This window comes from Maniola hyperantus, chromosome 6 (genome assembly GCF_902806685.2).
Source record: "Maniola hyperantus chromosome 6, iAphHyp1.2, whole genome shotgun sequence".
NCBI lineage: Eukaryota > Metazoa > Arthropoda > Insecta > Lepidoptera > Nymphalidae > Maniola > Maniola hyperantus.
In genome coordinates, this window is record NC_048541.1 from 11,370,583 (window position 1) to 11,389,153 (window position 18,571).

Genomic DNA, 18,571 nt, shown 5'->3' on the forward strand with positions numbered 1-18,571 from the left:
TTGGTTCATTCAGATTTGTATTTAATGCAAAGAAACTGACGTTTTACACCAATTGTCTTAAAAATCTACCCACATTATTTTATTATATTATCAACAAAATCATTTACTTAATAATATTATAGGATGATAAATTGCTATTGTAAAATAAAAGCCAATGTGATAGGAGCTATACCTAACATAACAATATATTCACATCCTCCTACACTACACAGTAGGCAGTTTTTAGCATTACATACTTATAGTACGCGACAGGTCAAGACGGCAATCGGGGTGGGGACGCACCGCACAGCCCCCGCGGTAGCCCGGTGCGGAATAGCGTATAGGTGACGTTCGGGTGTGCGAGGCGTCCGTCCCCCACCTCATACCGCGATTACTATCTCGACCTGTCGCGTGCTATATCAAAATGCAGCAGGTATCAAGAATAACATAATCTATAATAATAAGTATAGAATTCGTGCCTAGCACCAAATAAGAGTGAAATAATTTTTAGGTCGATAGTCAAGGTGTAGTCCGCGACAGGTTGAGATGGCAATTGGGGTATGAGGCGGGGGGACGCCCCGCACGTCATCCACGCTCGCCCGCACCAGGTTAGCGCGGGGGCTGGGCGGGTGTTCCCTCCCCGATTGCCATCTCGACCTGTCGCGTACTATATGTGCATTTTGTACGCAAACATCATGCAATATTTGGTACAGATATACCTTACATCCCATATATGGATGTAGGCTACCTTTCATTCCAGTAAATAGAAAAGTTCTCTTGGGTTTGTTGTAAAACCTAAATTCACGCGGACTAAGTCGCAGGCATTATTTAGTATTATTTATAGTCCAATATTTCATTTCAAGTAACTAAGATACAACAAGAGAGAATGTGCAGTGTCCCTTTCCTGCTCCATGAGATAGAGCATATCCCGCAGGTTGATACGTTTCAGCCGAGTGCGGAGAGCCAGTTGACTACGACCAGTTAGTCCTGTAGGACCTTGTGAGTTTGATGGAAGAGCGGTATCACCGGAACCGCCCGGTCCATCGATACGAGGCTTTTTGCGTGGGCCGATCGCTTGCAGAGCTGTTAGGTTAGCTTCGCGTTGCCTCAACTCTTCCAATTCTACCCTCTGCATCTCCTTAGCTTTAGCCTTGAGCTTAGCTTGTTCAGGGTCTTCATTTTTGGATCTAGATTTTGCAGCTCTGAGCAGCATCTCACGCTCAGAGTCTTCGCGCCGCTTTTTATCGACCCTATCTAGTTCCTCTAGGAACTTTAACTGCCCCTTTACGTCCTGTGAGACTTCGTACCGAGGGTCCGTTTTTATTTGTGAGTCGATCCTGTGCTGAGCGATGACGGCTAACTTTTCTATTAAGTTTTTCAGGCGCTCCTGTACAGCATGGTTGATGAGGGCAGATACATCTGCGGATGGATCCTCGAGACCATGCTTTGCAGTTATTAACTTCAACCGCGCTTGCATCAAACTCGAAGGCACTAAGTACTCATCTTTACAAGATCTGATTTGTGTGCCAATCATTTCAGTAGAGCCTAGAATTCTTTGCGATTCCTCAGCCAAGTTGACACCACCCATGGCAGCTACGTCATTTATATCGTCATCTCCAGCCATTTTATCATCAACGAAGGGTTGAGAGGTAAACTGGGCAGATGCCTTTTTCTCCTTTTCTTTCAGAAGAGATTTGCTAGCAGTTAGAACTGTGGAAAGACCGGAAGATGAAGAGGATGCTGGTCGTGCATAATTAGATTTGCTATTCACTGTCATGGTTTTCCCAGCCTTGGTCACATTGATTTTTGTGTGCACTGGAATATTCTGTAGTACAGCTATCGTGTTACCTGCAGTTGGAAGTGGCTTTTGTATGGGCATAGCAGTTGGAGCTGCCACAGGCTGTGGTGCTGGCACTGACATAGTGTTGAAGGCAACCTGAGGTGATGGTGGATTTATGCCTTCGATTACCAACTCTTTGGTGACAAGAGATTGTCGTAGCAGGGGCAAACTTTTCTTAAGGAATCCAATAAGACAAGGCTGTGGGCTGGCGTTTAGAAGTCGCTCTAGCCTATCGCAAAATTCTTCCGGTTCCACTTGAGCATCTATTAACTCTTGAATAAGGTTGCGAACATTACGCTCAACTGATTTTGGTTCTTTGCTGGACAAGTCTAAAAGGTTTGCTAGGAAGTTTCTACATTTCTCTTTTGTATTGTCCAGTGGTTTCTGAGTTGTAACTGCAGGCTGTTGAGTGACCGTCGCAGCCATTGAGACAACAGGTGTTGCTGCAACTGGAGCAGCCATCTGTCCAGCTTGTATCTGCCCAGTCATCGGACCAGGCGCGGCAACGCTCGTCGATACTGTTGGGACACCTGAATGCGTCGGTACGGTTGACAGCCGCAAAGTCTGTGGTTGCTGCGTAGTAAGTGTTCCGCCAGTAGGCGCCGGCCCTACTCTTAATAACTGGTATTGGCCATTTTCAGTTTTTAGCAACAAGTGACCTTGCTGCCCCTGTGGGAGACTTTGCAGTGTTTGGAGTGTAATACCAGGAGCAGTTGCTCTAGTCCCAACTACTTGGGGAGTTCCAATGACGACACGAGGGGACACGGTAGCCACAGACTTCTGAGCAGCAACCGTTGGAGCCCCTGGTCTCATATTTAAAATTTGAACATTTGGCATTATAGCTTGTTGTCCTGTTCCAAGATTCTGTGTAGTGACCACTACATTCTGTCCTCCCGGCTTGTTGATAGTCATCACGTTGGGAATCGAGCCAGCCATGCTGGAGTTTACTGATACTGGCACCATGTCAGATGACTGCATGCTCGTTTGACCTGTTCACAACCAAATAAAATTTCATGTTATTAATTATTTCAAAACAACAACAGTTTCAAAATAATATTGTTAGCATTAGTTAAAAAACATGCCAAGAGCGAGTCAGACTGCACCGAGGGTTCTGTACTACAATTGTAATCTTTCAACATTTTGCACGAAAAATTAAACTATTAAGCATAAAAATAAATAAGTCTGTTTTAGAATGTATAGGTAAAGCCCTTTCATAATGATACCCCACTTGGTATATTATCTTACTTTGAAAGTTGAAAATATTAATTATTTGTACATGAACAGTGAACACATTTTATTTTTTTTGTGATGTAAGCACACAATGTGATGTTTACGCATCTGAACCCTATGCCCCCCATACGAAATAAAAGACTGATCCATTCTACCAGAATGGAAGTGAACTACCTTCATCGAATGGCCTGAAAATGTTAAAATCAGCCAAAAATGACTTACACACTGTTAAAACTTCACTGACGTTATGTGGTTTTAGTGTGTTATAAATCCCATAGGAACTCTGATTTACCGGTTTTAAGTAGTCTACCTATGTTCATCTCCAGGATGCAAGCTATCTTTGTGCCAATTTTCATCAAAATCGGATAGGTGGATAGGTAGTGAAAAGATGACATAGCTAGATACTTTGTATTTACAATATTAGTATGAAGATAGAAGAAAGACCCAGCACAGAATTCAGCCCGCTGGACCGATGACCTGAAGCAGGTGGTGGGGAGCGGGTGGATGAGGAAGGCTGAGGACCGTGTTTGGTGGCGCGCTCTTGGAAAGGCCTATGTCCAGCAGTGGACGCAAACAGGCTGATGGATGGATGGATGGACAGAATTCTTGTTTGACTAGTTTTATAGCGCTTAAATGTGACTTCATTATTAACCATGTATTTAAGGTATTAAGCTTAGATATAAGAAAGAGTGCATAGACAGTCATGTGTTTTTGTAGAACATTTAAGTATTATAAAATCTTTCTAAAACTACAATAAGTGCTGTGCCATCAATAACAGCTATAGATGCTCTATTATGTTATATAGTTGGTAGGCAACTAAAATATCTAATAATATTAATACTGTATGATGTTTTTCAACAACAGCAAATTAAATTTTACAAAGTACCTACTAAAAGTTTCAGCAGTGTTTTTTGGTAACTTTTTTTAATAATAGGTTAAATTAATAACAAAATGAACTCAAAACGATCGATACCTATCTGATAATTTGAATTAGTAGTAGTTCGAGTAGGTACCTATTCGATGAACACCTTGCTCCTGTCCTCCATTAGCGTTGTTTGAGTCCTTTGTAACGCCACGTCTTGAAATAACATAAATAAAGTCGTACTTTGATGGAATTCACTACACTGTTTTTAATTGCGGTACATTTCTGAGCTAAATATTAGTAAAATTCACAATTGAAGTCCCTAATCAAAACATTATTTTCATTTTAACTTTTCTTAAAAGATTCCTAATATTTTTTTTAGTAATTTATTATTTGCATTTTTTTTTCTTTATTTTTTTTTTAAACTGGTTTTACGGCTCTGGGTTCTAGCCTTTTTGCACCTTATTTCTTAAAAATTTGTATGAGAGCGCCACAGACAAAGTAACCAGCAAAGAGAATATACCAGTGTTGGCAACACTGGTATATTCTCTCTCGGGTCTTGATTCAAAAGTTACATTAATTTTTGTAACTTAAAAAGTTAGAGTAGTCACCACGGGTAACATTGTAAACGTGTAAATTATGGTATGGTCCCCATAATGTTCACAAAGGTTTGTGAAGTCTGCCAATCCGCATTTAGACAGCGTGGTAGACGATAGGCCATAACCCTTCTCATCATAATATATGTTATTGGCCTGTGCTTCTCATTCTGAGAGGAGACTCGTGCTCGTGCGTAAGCTGGTCTTAGGATGGTGAATAAAAATTTAAAAATGTGCGCCAGGACAATTAAAAAAAATTAAAATGTTATTTCTTGTACGACGGCATGGAACCCTTCGTGTTTGAGTTAATTTTTTAAGGAATCACGACGGACAGACGGACAGACAGACAGACAGACAACGAAGTTATCTTATAAGGGTTCCTTTTTTCCTTTTGAGGTACGGAACCCTAACGAATAAATGACCATTTTTGATTATTTAATAAGACTTGCTCGTACCTATACTCATAAAAGTCGTTTATAATGAATTCGGTGGTTCGCAATTCGCATCGACTTCGCCCGCGCAGTCCTGCAGCTGGTTACTTCCTGATTCCTATCATAATATTTTATTACTTACTAGATGATGCCCGCGACTTTGGATTGAGGTTTTTTTAAATCCCATGGAAACTCTTTGATTTTCCGGGATACAAATTAAAAAGTAGCCTATGTCAATCCCCGGTATGCAAGCTATCTCTGTACAAAATTTCTGTAAAAAAGGCTAGCAGACAGACAGACAAACTTTCACACTTATAATAATATTAGTATGGATAGGTATTTAGGTCATGTAGGTAAATGGTTAGGTACCTACTTATACTTATAGCTACCAACGTCCTCTATCGGTGGACAAAGCTAATTTCGTCTATCTTGTTCAATCAGCTATCTAGCTCTTGCTATGTGCTATCTAGCTAGTCTAAATAATTTTAAATAGGTACAATAATATGTCAAAAATTGCGCACCGGCAGGATTCGAACCTGCGTCTCCTGGGATCGCGCCCGACGCTCGAGTCTGAACGCTAAGCCACTGCCAGTGACGAAATTTGTCCAGCCCACGTCCAGCCGGTCCGCAATTTTTAATATGACGTATTTAAATTATTATTTTGAAATTTCCTTGGAGTGTAGGAATCTACACTATAAAAATTATAAAAATATACCTATCTACGGTCTAACTTTTGTGGAAAAATTGCTATCCCAGGGTGCGCTTACGTCATGGGCAATTTTTTAAGCAACTGTTGCTCGGCAGCACGTATTTACCTATAGTCAGATCAATCTGGAGCAATAAGTGGAGCAATCTGGAGCAACTTTTTTGCATAACATTGCTGAAATTTTCAGGTATGGCTGGGTATTGCAGTAAATTCGTTCGTGTGGTCGTGACGTCATAATTGATTAAATTGCCTGGAATTAAGGAATTTCAATAACCCGTACAGTAGCCTTTAGAAAGAGATTTTGGCTTCGTAGAGCGTTGTCTCTTTCACTCATACCTATGTCACGTTTTGTCAGTTTCAACAAAACCGCTATCTCTTTCTAAAGGTCGATGTCCAATATTTTCTGCCGCGTACTGTAAGAGCGATCACGCAGTCATCCGATCCGAATCCGTGAAAATACGGATATAAAAATATCTAAGTCATATAATGTCATAGGCTAACCGGTACAAATAGTTTTAGGACTACTTCGGAACGTATTTTCACGGTCTCGGATCGGATGAGTGCGTTACCGCCCTAAGTAAGTCTAATTGATTCAATTGTTTGCGCAACATATTATTTAACGCGTAAAGTTTAAAACTCTTTACGCGCCATTTTAACTTTTTGTTTCATGTCAAAAGTACGGTTTCGTGACAGTCGACTATAGTCGACCCATGGAGTTAAAATGTCGCGTGAGGAGTCATTTTGTACGGACTTACAGAATGTTCGAAATGAATAAAATAAAACACCCAAATATTTCTATTTTAATATGAACCAATTTATTTAAAGCATAAATTTACAAAATGTATAAAAATACAATAATGTTATCTACAATTACGATGGTTTATATTTTATTTTAAGTAATTACACATTGTGACATTTTAATATTTACATAATATAAATTACAAATATTTACAAAGCCTTTATCAAATATTTATAAAAATTGCAGTACCTACATTTACAGCTACTTTTCACAATTCTTATTTAGTAATCCTCAGGTATTTTACAATATTGAGGTTACTACAAAACATTTACATATTCTTCCGAATTTTAACACTTTAGTAAAGGAACACAACTTACAGTTCTTATGCTCTTTCACAAATGTTGATAGGTACTACTTAATCTTAAAAATTAACTTCTGCGCAATACGAGCAATATAGTCCACTTTTATTAACACACACTTTTGTCTCTAAGTTCATTTTTGTCTGCGAAACTTAACGCGCGTTAACGCGATCACTAACATTGTCCTTTACATAATTTCCTTTTACCACAAGAAATACTGGCCTATTTATCCTACATAAGGAAATGGTGGATATGGCGCTGGAAAGTATCCTGGGAAGTTTGCGCTCTGTTGCACCGGTATGGAGGATGTAACATAAGACGTCAACACAGTTGGAACAACTTTAGTCGTGTACAATGTTGTTAATAATGTCTTCGCGCCGAATGTCAATTTCAGAACTTGACTTTCTGTGGCAACCACTTCTGTGTTCAAAACAACCGGAGTCGAAGTTACAGTGAACTGTTGTGGGAACAGCGGATTGATTGGCAGCGCTGGTAAACTGCTTGTGCCTAATTCGTATTCAGTTTTCGTTATTGTTGCTACCGGTCTAGAAAGTGTGCTGTGAATGGTATTCTTCCCATCAAATATTGGAATCACGTGTGATTCGTAAATTGTCTCGTATTTGAGAATAGGCTTCGATGTTGTAATGACGGTTGGAATTTGTGCAGCTGCCGCGGGATTGAGCAATCTTAGAAGAGCCAGTTGCTGTGCTTGTTCGGGGCTTAAAGCTGGAGTAGAAGGACTCGGTGCTTCTGTAACTTGGTTGTTTTTGTTTTGTCCATGAGCTTTCTTCAGCCTTAAATGATTATCTCTATATTTATCGATTTCTGTTAAATCAAAGTTGGATCCTATGTTCGCAAGGTCCAAATCAGAGGGGAATACGCGACGTGATGTCCCTTCTTCATCCTCATTGCTATCTCCAAAATCTAACTCCAAATGTAGCTCAGAACCAGCTTCATCTAGGCGACTATTAAACTCCTTAAGGGTCTTGCTCGGTATAAACTGGAAGAATTCCATTGGAGGTAACGTTTTCGTAGCTGTTACAAGTCTTGTAATCTGATAAGTCTGTATAAAGGTGAGACTACTTGTTATATTAGGCTCTCTTACAATTGGTAATATATGTGTTTTGAGCATATTTTGTGTTGTACTGAATGTTTCAGTAATAGTTTCTAGAGGAGGAGTTTCGACATCCGAAGAAAGTGTTATTGCAGGTAAAGTTACTATGCTGGAATCCAACAGGTAGTTATCTTTTCCATAAGGTGAAGCTGTTGCTAATATGTTTTCAGTTAAAGGTTCATTTAAAGAATTTTGAGAATTAAATGGCAATTGGGTGGGTTCGATTCGTTTTTCAATCGTTGTTGTCACAGTTATGATGCGTGTGTTTTTTACACGTCCAACCTGTATAACAAAAGACTGGTTAAAAATTATTGTACAATATTAAACTTTCGAGCTAGGAGTAAATATTTTAAAATACCTGAAAAGTGTAAGGTGACTTAAGCGTAGCAATTTCGTAATAAACGTCTCTAAAATCTGCTGGCGTGGAAATTTCTACTTTTAGTGTTTCAACTGGTGGTGGCTTTTCTAATGAATCGTCATCAGTGTCATTCTCTACGAGAGTGCCAGGTCCACTTTGAGAACCAGATTGTTCCAAATCATTATCAGATCTTGCTTGAAGTTCGTTAGATGGCGTGTCATCAAATAGTGGATTTAAACTTGGCGTCGTCGTTTGTTGCTCATCGTCACCATTTGATTTGCGAATAGTAACTTTAGGTTTAGGGCTTGTTTTATATTGCCAACGTCCGGATCCTGGTGCTCGATTCAGCTTAAATTTGTAAACGCTTGTCTGTGCTGGCGTTACTTGCTCTACTGCTGTAGGTTGAATGCGAGATTTGAAGCCACGTTTCGATTGGCTGTCGCCGTTACTTGATGGCGTGACTACAGTTTTGTGACCAGAGTTTCGGTTGCTTTTTCGTCTATTAGAAAAAGATTGTGACGAAGATTCACTGAAAACAGATACGGTTGCCAGTTGAGGTTTGTTTGCTGGTCGACCAAAACGTGTACTGAAAATCGAGAATTAGTGTGTAAAATAATCAACGCGTGCGATATTGCTCGTGATAAATGTCAAAAATGTGATGGGTGATGATAGTAACTACTTTAAGTAATATTTAACTAGCTAAAAAAGTACATGAACATAATAATATATTTAATAGTAGGTTCTCTTTACTACAAAGATGCATAAGCATAAATACCATAATACCATAAAGATGACTGTATGTGCATATTAATTTATTTTAGACGAAATGTTACCTCTGAGTACGTTGAGCATTGGAAGGATTTCTGTTTTTGAATTTTTTGCTTTGGCTTCGTGGTTCAGCACTCTCAATATTTTCAATATGTTGAGACTTGTGACGATTTTTAAAAGAACTTCCATTGTTCCCTTGTCGTCGCGGTGTTTTACTACTATTATCTCCATCACTTAAAGACGGTGTTGGTTCTAAATTGTGCCTGTGATTCTTGGATATGGCAGGTGCCGCTGTTTTTAAGATTCTGTGGGGAGAACTTGGTGATATTTTGGCTTTATGGCCAGGTTGCAATATTTTTGAATTGCTGTTTAAGACTTGAGCGTATTTTCCTGATATGTATGTACCTATGACACTGGTTTCATGAATTGTTGTAAGGCCATCTTTGACAATTGTTCCTCCAAGAGTAGTAACCAAACCTATGGGATGTTCATCATCTTCTGGAGGTGGAGTTGGTTGGTGTCGGTTTTTTAAATTACTTTTTGGCTTTGGTGGATGAGCTTTTGATGGCCGTAAATTAATTACTCTATATGTTTCTTCTACAAATTCAGATGGTTGTCGTGAAAGATAATCATATTCTGGTTCCCCTATGTTATTAGAAACTAAGATGGCGGGTTCTTCTTCAGCCCGGCTAGACTTTATTTGAATTACGCTATTAATCACGGAAGACGGTAAAGGATTTTGTTTGACTTCAACCTTACTACTTACAATATTAGTCACACTTTTAACAGCTTGATTTTTTTGTTGCTTTTTGGATTGAGAAGATTGTTTAGGTTTTGCCACTGGTTGTTTACCTGCGTTACTTTCTACAATTTTAGAGGGCCCGGCCACAACTTCAACTTTTGTTATTATTTGTTTTTGCTCTTTAGGTGCAGACTTCGGAACATTGATAACCTTATCATCTTTTTTTGGAGGAGATGTTACAACAGAAATAGCACTTGATGCTACAACTGGGGCACCTGCTTTATTCGTTTTGTTCTTGTCCGTGGTTTTACTAGGTTTGATCGCCTCCGGCTTTACATTGCTGATAGGTGGTGGTTTAGTCTCAATTATATTTTCTTGGACCGACTTTTCTGTGTGCGGTGGTTCTAAACAGAGAAAAGTCCGTTAATATAAGACTCAAAAATGTTAAAATTTGCTTACATATTATGTATACATACATTGTATTCTTATTAAAATTAAAAATAGTTATATAAAATAAGTTTGAAATAAATTAAATGAAGCAATACTTATGAAATGAAAAACGACCTGGTGGAGGTGCAGATTGAGGCGAGAAGACCATAACAGTGTTTCCTATCGTAGTCGTGAAGTCGAGGAACCCGTAGACTGTTTGCGTGAGGAAGTTGTTTCCGGGACCTTCGCCTGATGCTATGCTACCTGGAAATGATATAAGATGGTGTTTTAGATAATATACTAACGTTAATTGAAAACATAATATTAATTGGGCCCTTTGGATTTGATTTTTATCAAATGATATGGCAGCAGTAATTTAATTCCGGAAACTATTAATGCATAAAGTGTAATAAACGCCAGAAACTTCTAAAGACAGATAGGTAGGTACCTATTTAAGCATATGAATATTTTGATTTTATTGTCTCGCGAGGTGTGAAAAGTAGAGTATTGAACTTGATCGTAATACTGTCTTAGTCTTGGGCGCCCTTAAATCCCGCGCTTCACTCAGGATTCTAGATGCAACACCCTCGCTACGCTCGGGAGTTACTCTAGGCTCCCTCGTTACGCTTGGGATTTATCCTGGCGCGGACGTAAGACATTACGTCATTACCTCCATGTTGAATAATCTACTATTTCACGTTTTAGTTAATTCAAAAGCTTGTAGACAATTGAAAGATAAAAAGCCATCAAGTGGTTTACTTCAATATCATTAAGGTTTAAATGATCTGTAATAGTACCTACACTTGGTTTGAAACGGGGGCAGATACGAAGAAAGCCACGCGTAATGTATGCGTGGTTCTTGCTTCATGGATTAATGATGTGTGATGTCGTTTTCTTTAATGGGTTTAAGAAAATGGAGTGTATGACATACTCGAAGGGCATTTAATTTTGTAGGCTGGCAGGTCAATAAGTAAGTAGATATAGTTCTGAATCATGTTTAATTTTTAAACAAGCCGAAAATAAAGCAAGCACCAGCTCCGTTAGGTTGAAATTTCTGAAAATCCGTCCGTAGTCAGGCAATTTTTTTTAAAGACAAAAGTATCTCATATCTACATATGCGCTCTACATTGCCTTTCGGGAACTGTGGAACTTCTGAAAATCTTTTCTGCGTGGTGGTGCACTAACGTGCAAAATTTTAGCTTTCTAGACATCTACCCCAGCGCTTGAACCTGCGTTGATAAAAGTCTGGTTTCTCCTTTTATTTTCTGGTTATTTTTGGTTTGGCACTGGTGAAAGATTTTGCAAAAAGGAAATCCTACAAGATGCAGTTGGTAAATTCTAGATCTAGAGGAAGGCTTTTACCACGACACGTTGTCCTACAGAGTACAGAATACTGATTATAATGTTTGTTTTTGGTAAATACAGGCTGTGACCAGAACGCTAGCAAAAACGAAGACAGGAACGAAAACGCGAAAAACAATTCATATATTTTGTAAAAGTTCACGATATATTGCAAATAAAACATCTGACTGACGCTAGAGCTCAACAAACGTTTCGTAAGTAGGCCACTCTGAGTCAATGCCGCGTCGTAGTTTGAAAAATACTAAATCAGTAAAACTACAAAATGAGGCAAATGGTTATTGGTATTGGATTGTGTTTAGATAGTATAACGCTAAGTTTTTGCTAGCGCTCTGGTTACACCCTGTATAACAAGATTTCTGTGTGCTCGATTTATTTAAAAGTTAGAGTAGAGGAATTATTGTAGTTGCTAAAATTTGGCACAAGTTTAAGCTACCACCGTATTATACTGCTTAGCTCAAACCTTATCGTGCGTTGCCAAATACAAATTTATATCGCATTTTCATAGAAAGTGGGGACCAAAATTCTGGCGAGGTCGTGTCGCTATATCCTTGTTACTTCCGGCCCATTTGCCATCAAGTGGGCTGAGATAGTCCACCTTAGATCCGATCGGGACCGCCTCCCTATTCCAATCTATATGTTTTCAATTACTTTGCTCTAAACATTTTCATTCGCTCCGTAGGTACTTTGTATGCATCATTTGTTCGGTATAATGTTTTTGGGCCTAACCAGAATGACTATTGTTATTTCTGTTGCCACTTCAATAGGTTCTCTTTGCGGGGAGATTAATTATTATATTTATTAACTGTTAAGCTTATATTTTTAACTTAATTTTTATTTTATACTGAAAATATTATTATGGAGGGATCGCATAATTAGTACGCCTTTGCGTAGGTACTTTTTTCTACTGTTTTTAGGGTTCCGTACCTCAAAAGGAAAAACGGAACTCTTATAGGATCACTTTGTTGTCTGTCTGTCTCTCTGTCTGTCTATCTGTCTGTCAAGAAACCTACAGGGTACTTCCCGTTGACCTAGAATCATGAAATTTGGCAGGTAGGTGGGTCTTATCGCTGGCATTAGGGGAAAAATGAAAACCGTGAATTTGTGGTTATATCACACAAAAAAAATTAAATTGTGGTCATAAACTAATAATTAGTATTTTCTGTGAAAATTTCAACGCTTTCCCTACTACCTTTTACTGTTCACAAGAAGCAGCCCCCGCTGACAGCCACACGGACGGACTTACGGATGAACGAACGGACAGCGGAGGTTTAATAGTCTCGTTGGCAACATTCGAGTACGCAGCCCTAAAGATGTATAAGGCAATCGATTAAAAAAGAAAACCTGGTTGAAACTTACATAGGTGGGCGGACACCGCCAGAAAGATGAATATCCGATGATCCATGGCACGTTTTTTCGTTTCTCTGCTTATAAACTATCACGCTAACAGGTGACTGTGGCGAGCTCGCATTGTGGTCAATGCGACTGCTTATAGTGTGTACCTGGAACCAAACAGAATATTTATAAGTAAAAAAATATATGAGGACACCATTAACAGCTAATCTATTCTTCGAATTAATACTAATTTGACGTAATTCGCCAAATTAGTTAGGTACGATTGAATATAATTTACTAGATGATGGTGATATAGAGGTTTAGATTTGTAGACTTTCTTTGCATTGACATATTGGTTAGTTCATTAATATTTAATGCAAGCTGTCTCTAATAAAAAAAAACATGTGTTGTCTGAAATTAAAATCAGATGCAGATTTGAATTTTTCTCTAACTTACTTTCTTTTAAGTAGTAAATTATTCAATTACTTATTGTAATTGTAAGGAGTAAAGGAATGATGGTACGTAGATATACCACTAGTTATACTAATCTGTCTGTTTGCTGGCTTTTCACGGTTCATCCTTTCAATCGATTTTGACGAAATTTGGTAAAGAGATGGCTTGTATCCCGGGGAAGAACATAGGCTACTTTTATCCCGCGTGAAATCAAAGAGTTCCCCCGGGATTTTTAAAAACCTAAACCTAAGCGAAAAAGTCGCGAGCATCATTTAGTAATTTCATATGTTTTATACTCAACCCTTGCCGTACCTCACCGCTGCTAGCCGATGTAATAAACCACCCATTTCAGTGAACAAAATAATCGCTGAAAATACGAAGCAGCGTGACGCCATACAGTCTCATTCCAACTGCCCAATTTATTGAGCAGAACCGATGTCGCGTCTAGTAGTAACAGTACATAAATATGTCGGGCAACATTTAGTTTCCAGGATTGTGGTTTCACAACAAATTAAAACTTTATTTATATTCACATAAATTTCCCGAATCACCACTATAATTAAAATAAATTTATGGTATAGGTAATGTGAAATTAACAGCTTATTAATGGGCCACATGTGGGAAAAGGCCTCAGGGGGGAGAGACTGGAGGTTGACATCGATCACAACATTGACTCATTAGGGATTTCACTGCTTCAGTAAGTACCACACAAATCACCATAGGCATATTGCTCTCTGAATAACAATAGTGCGCGACAGGTCGAGATGGTAAGGCAATGGATGGGAACGCCCCGCACACCCGCACAGCCCCCGCGCTAACTCGGTGCGGGCGAGCGCGGTCCTCCCACCTCATACCCCGATGGCCATCTCGACCTGTCGCGAACTATATTATGAGTTCTCCAAATTTCGATATAAATAATTAGATAGATTTTTTATTTAGATAAACTTTTATTTTAATTATATAAATATTAGTAAATAAATCTATCCAATTAGAAAATGAAATACTAATAATTACTTAATTTTTAAATGTAATATACAACTACTTACTTATTGGTTATTAATTCCGTGTCACAAGTACATATTCCAGTAATAAATTTGATTTGATACACTTTAATTAATTTTGGATAGTATTGTAAATGTAGAAAAGGCTAATTGGTTTGCAAGACCGCAAATTGTTTACTATGGAAATCAGTTAAACCCCGAACAAGCTACCTAAATAAACAAAACTGTTTGCAATAATGTATTGTATTGACATTTTAATTGACCATGTAAAATATTTCACAAAATTTATATAGATACTATAGATGATTCCCGCGACTTCATCCGCGTGGATATAAGTTGTTTTACAACCACGTTTTACCTCTATGTTTTAACTCGAAAGTCTCAAACCCAAAACATTTATTCAAAATACCATTACCATTTACACTTTTTCATTGTTTTGAATTTGTAAGATAATGATGTAAGTAATGGTGATTGATGGTGATAATGAAAATATTTCGTCTTTTACCTAGACCTAGACAGAGGACTTTGAAATCAATACTATGTAATCAATATTATAAAAAGGTAAAGTTTATAAGTTTGTTTGTAGGGGGGTAATCTCTGGAATTACAGAACCAACAAGTCTTTCACCAATAGAAACATACATTATTCCTGAGTGACCTAGACTATATTTTATTTTTAAAGAGCGGGGCGAAGCCGGGGCGGGTCGCTAGTATTTAATAATCTTAGAAAAATCGACTGGTTCAAGCACTTTGAATCTGGTATGGAAATATTTGTAATTTACGATCAGCCGAATGATTGCGGTTGGTAATTCACGATTGGCATCCTTTGTGGGCTCTGGCATTTGGATTCATGAGCGAAGGACTAATCTTAAGGTCGGTAAGGTTAGGGAATTTGCAGAGCACTGAGGTATTGTTGAAAGCTTTTTAAAGTACCAAAGTAGCAGGTGTGCAGTAAGTTATCACACTAAGTGTGATAAAGGCGAAAGTTTGTGTGTTTGTGGGCAAGTTTGTTACCCTACCCTTTCATACAAAAACTACTCGAAGGGTTTGGTTATTTGGAATGGAGATAGATTGTACAATGGATTAACGCATAGCACGCTTTTATCCCGGAAAATCAATGAGATACCACGGGATTTTTAAAAACCTACATCCACGCCCGTCTAGTTGCGGTAGCGTGCAGTAGTGCGTCTAGGTTAGTTTAATAAATTTGTTTATTTTAACAGATAATCGACTTTAATTCAGAATTCCTTTTTGTTAGAACAACTTTTGCTCAATAGTTGGCACAACTGAGCTACTATTGAGCACAAGTTGTTGAGATGACGGTGATAAAGTAAGAGATTCGTAAAGTAGGTATTTCATCATCATCATGTCATCGGCCCACTATTGATCACTGGTCTCTTCTTAGAATGAGAAGGGTTTAAGCCATAATACGTCAGGCAGATTGGCAGACTTCACACATATTGAGAACATTATGGAAAACTCTCAGAAATGAAGGGTTTCTCACAATGTTTTCCTTCACCGTTAAAGCAAAGCACATAGCCCCATAAAGTTAGAGGTGCGTGCCCGAGATCGAACCTACGACCTCCCCAATAGAAGGCCGACGCGACGTCTTAACCACTAAAATACTAGTTATCACAGCTATTTTGGTAAAGTAATATTCAAATTAGATTAATTTTGCAACTAAATGTTACTGTATCAAATGCATACTAATATGATAAATGCGAAGAGTGTGTCTGTTTTACTCTCTGGTACATTTTCAGGGTATGGATCCGTTTAACCAATTTTGATAAATTTTGGTGAAATAGTTTGCATCTCGGGGACGGAGATAGGCTCCTTTGTGTTCCGGAATATCAAAGAGTTCCTACGGAATTATTAAAAACCTAAGTTGCGGAGTACGGACATCTATATTATGTTTGGTACAGACTACAGAGATAGCTTGCATTCTGGATACAAAATTGGCTACTTTTTATTCGGAATAAAATCAAAAAACTGATTTTTAATTCTTAATCCACGCGGACAATGTCACGGGCATCATCTAACCAAACGAGGTACCTATGTAAAGTAAATAAACGACGTAAACCTTATATACAAAAGCGGCTATGGACTCTATGGAGTATTTGAATGCCTCAGCAGCCATGTCAGTGCGTCGGAGGCATCCGAGCCGAATTCCCTTGTAAATGCAATGCGCTGGTCTGCAGTCAAGTCTGCATAGCTAGGAGTATTGAAAGTAATTGAATGCTGAGTTCCAAATGCAGTCTGGTTTATGGGAGCACAATTTATGGTCGTAATGTGCATGAATGTGAATTATTATGCCGTTTTGTAGATCATAAATAAACTGTACCAACTCAATTAATTAATAAACGTAGCTGCCTATCTTTTTAAGTTACTGCGCAACGCGAAACTCATGAGACGCGGAAGAGTGTTCATCAGTATATTTGTTTTTTTAGCGTTTACTGGCACTACACGCTCGCCGCTGAGTGCGGAATCCCGTAGGGACTTTGATTTTCCGGGACAAAAAATAGCCCATGTCTATCCGTGGGATGCAAGCTATCCCAAATTTATTATATATTCATACTTTTCAAATAATTCAGTAGCCATTCAGTAGCCTAACTATCGAGGGCTAACCAGTTAGCTATTGAAGACCAACAGAGCAAGCACACTCCTCCCTAATAAAGCAATTCCGTTGATGCGAAATGACGTCTACCTTAATCACGAAAGCGGTAAGGTAATTCAATAGCTTGACGGCCGTGTCAGTCAGGCTTCGAACTTGCAAGCCAGGTTGCCGTGTAAATTGGCATGCATTGTGCTTGCCCAGTCAGTCTGCAGCGGACTATTGAGAGCATTTCAATGGATATTATGTTCGTATTGCAGATCGATGCATATTAACATCTTAGGTATATAATAATATAGTCTGTACAAAATGACATCTCACGCGCCATTCTAACTCTATGGGTCAACTGTCAAATCAAAAGTACGGTTCACCTTTAAAATTAGGACTAAAATCGTACTTTTTAATGATATTTGACACTTAAAGTTAAATGGCACGTGAAAGTCATTTTTTACGCATTATAAATTACTTTTTTTGTCAAAGACCTGGAGAGTGACATGAGTGGCTACTTTTTATCCCGGAAAATCAAAGAGTTCCCACGGGATTTTTTAAAAACCTAGTTCCACGCAAACGAATGCGCGGGCATCAGCTAGTAATATTATAATTTCATTATTTAATTATTGAAGTGCGACGATATCATCGGATTGCGGTATGGTAGGATTGGTCAGGTGCGAGTCGTCGTAACGACTCGCACCTGACTGGTTTTTTAAATAAGTACTTCTGTCAGGTTATATCAGAATAACAATAAACTTTAGAAACGTTTCAATGTGGGAATAAAATCAACTTTGTAAAGAAGACAATATTAATAAATGAATAACTGAGGTAACCTATCTGTACCTAAACTACGATACCTACACACCTATCTAAATTAATTCCAACTATTTCCTACTTTAATTTATGATGAACATTAACAACAAGGGTTATGTTTTCCTAAGGCATCTTCAGAGGGTGACGTACACGCACGTGTATGTGGGTGTGTTTATTGGGGCTGGCATGAATGGGTGTTGGTCTGGCGAATGTTTGCTCGCGAGATGGGTGCGGTGATGGTGTCTATGTTTGTAGCGGCTCTGCCTGCCTCCAACCATTCATTCAGCTGATGCATAGTTTATAGTATGGCTAGCAGAAAAACCTGATGGATATTATAATGATTTTATTTAGCAGATTAGCTTTTCGAGTAATAAGGTTTTTATTCTTTGTTTTTCTAAAGTGCATCTTCATTGATCATAGGGTTGACGAGCCATCTAGCATAAACACATGGGTGTATGTGTATATTGGGGTGGCGGTGTACCTACATGAATGGGTGTTGATCCTCATAAAAAAACTTCTGTGAACTTGAAAGATCGTTTGTTAAGTAACAGAGATAACCTATTTGGTACTATCTACATACCTCATTAATTGTCGTGCTAAATGATTTATCAAATACGCTGTATATAGCAAAATACTATAGATATGAAAGATCGCCAATTTACATACAAAACAGATCAATCATGGAAGCATCTTCTTAATATGAGTCCATCCATGTGATCCATGGGACACCAATCCATCATCAAATAATAAGCTTAAGCGTCCTTATTTTGGAGATATTTATTTGCAAACTGTACTCGCTCTATCTGACCAGTTTGGTGGCTGGTTCATCCCTCTATTCAAACAAAATTTAATGAGG

The 18,571-nt window shown here is 38.4% G+C and overlaps 2 protein-coding genes across 5 annotated transcripts in view; both read right to left on the minus strand.

The window, feature by feature from the left end:
* Nucleotides 1-4,317, minus strand: Taf4 (TBP-associated factor 4). Its single transcript, XM_034969771.2, has 2 exons — nt 4,063-4,317; nt 1-2,808 (listed from the first exon to the last, which is right to left on the minus strand). The coding sequence occupies exon 2, from the start codon at nt 2,795-2,797 to the stop codon at nt 833-835; it is 1,965 nt and encodes a 654-aa protein (XP_034825662.1). The 5' UTR covers nt 2,798-2,808; nt 4,063-4,317; the 3' UTR covers nt 1-832.
* Nucleotides 4,318-6,442: 2,125 nt separating this feature from the next.
* The window catches only part of LOC117983276 (uncharacterized), a 170,392-nt gene continuing 158,263 nt past the window's right edge, over nt 6,443-18,571 (minus strand). For 3 of the 4 annotated variants that reach the window (XM_034969769.2, XM_069499097.1, XM_069499098.1), the window contains 5 exons: nt 12,872-13,014; nt 10,289-10,417; nt 9,048-10,128; nt 8,215-8,800; nt 6,443-8,138 (listed from right to left, as the gene is read on the minus strand). In XM_034969769.2, the coding sequence (XP_034825660.1) occupies nt 6,969-8,138; nt 8,215-8,800; nt 9,048-10,128; nt 10,289-10,417; nt 12,872-12,917 (3,012 nt within the window). In that variant the 5' untranslated portion in view covers nt 12,918-13,014 and the 3' untranslated portion in view covers nt 6,443-6,968. The remainder of the gene's footprint in view (nt 8,139-8,214; nt 8,801-9,047; nt 10,129-10,288; nt 10,418-12,871; nt 13,015-18,571) is intronic. The other variant, XM_034969770.2, reaches the window with a different exon arrangement.

Bases quoted from the DNA above. Each gene is read 5' to 3' on its own strand.
- Taf4 (XM_034969771.2), bottom strand. From the start codon at position 2,797: ATGCAGTCATCTGACATGGTGCCAGTATCAGTAAACTCCAGCATGGCT.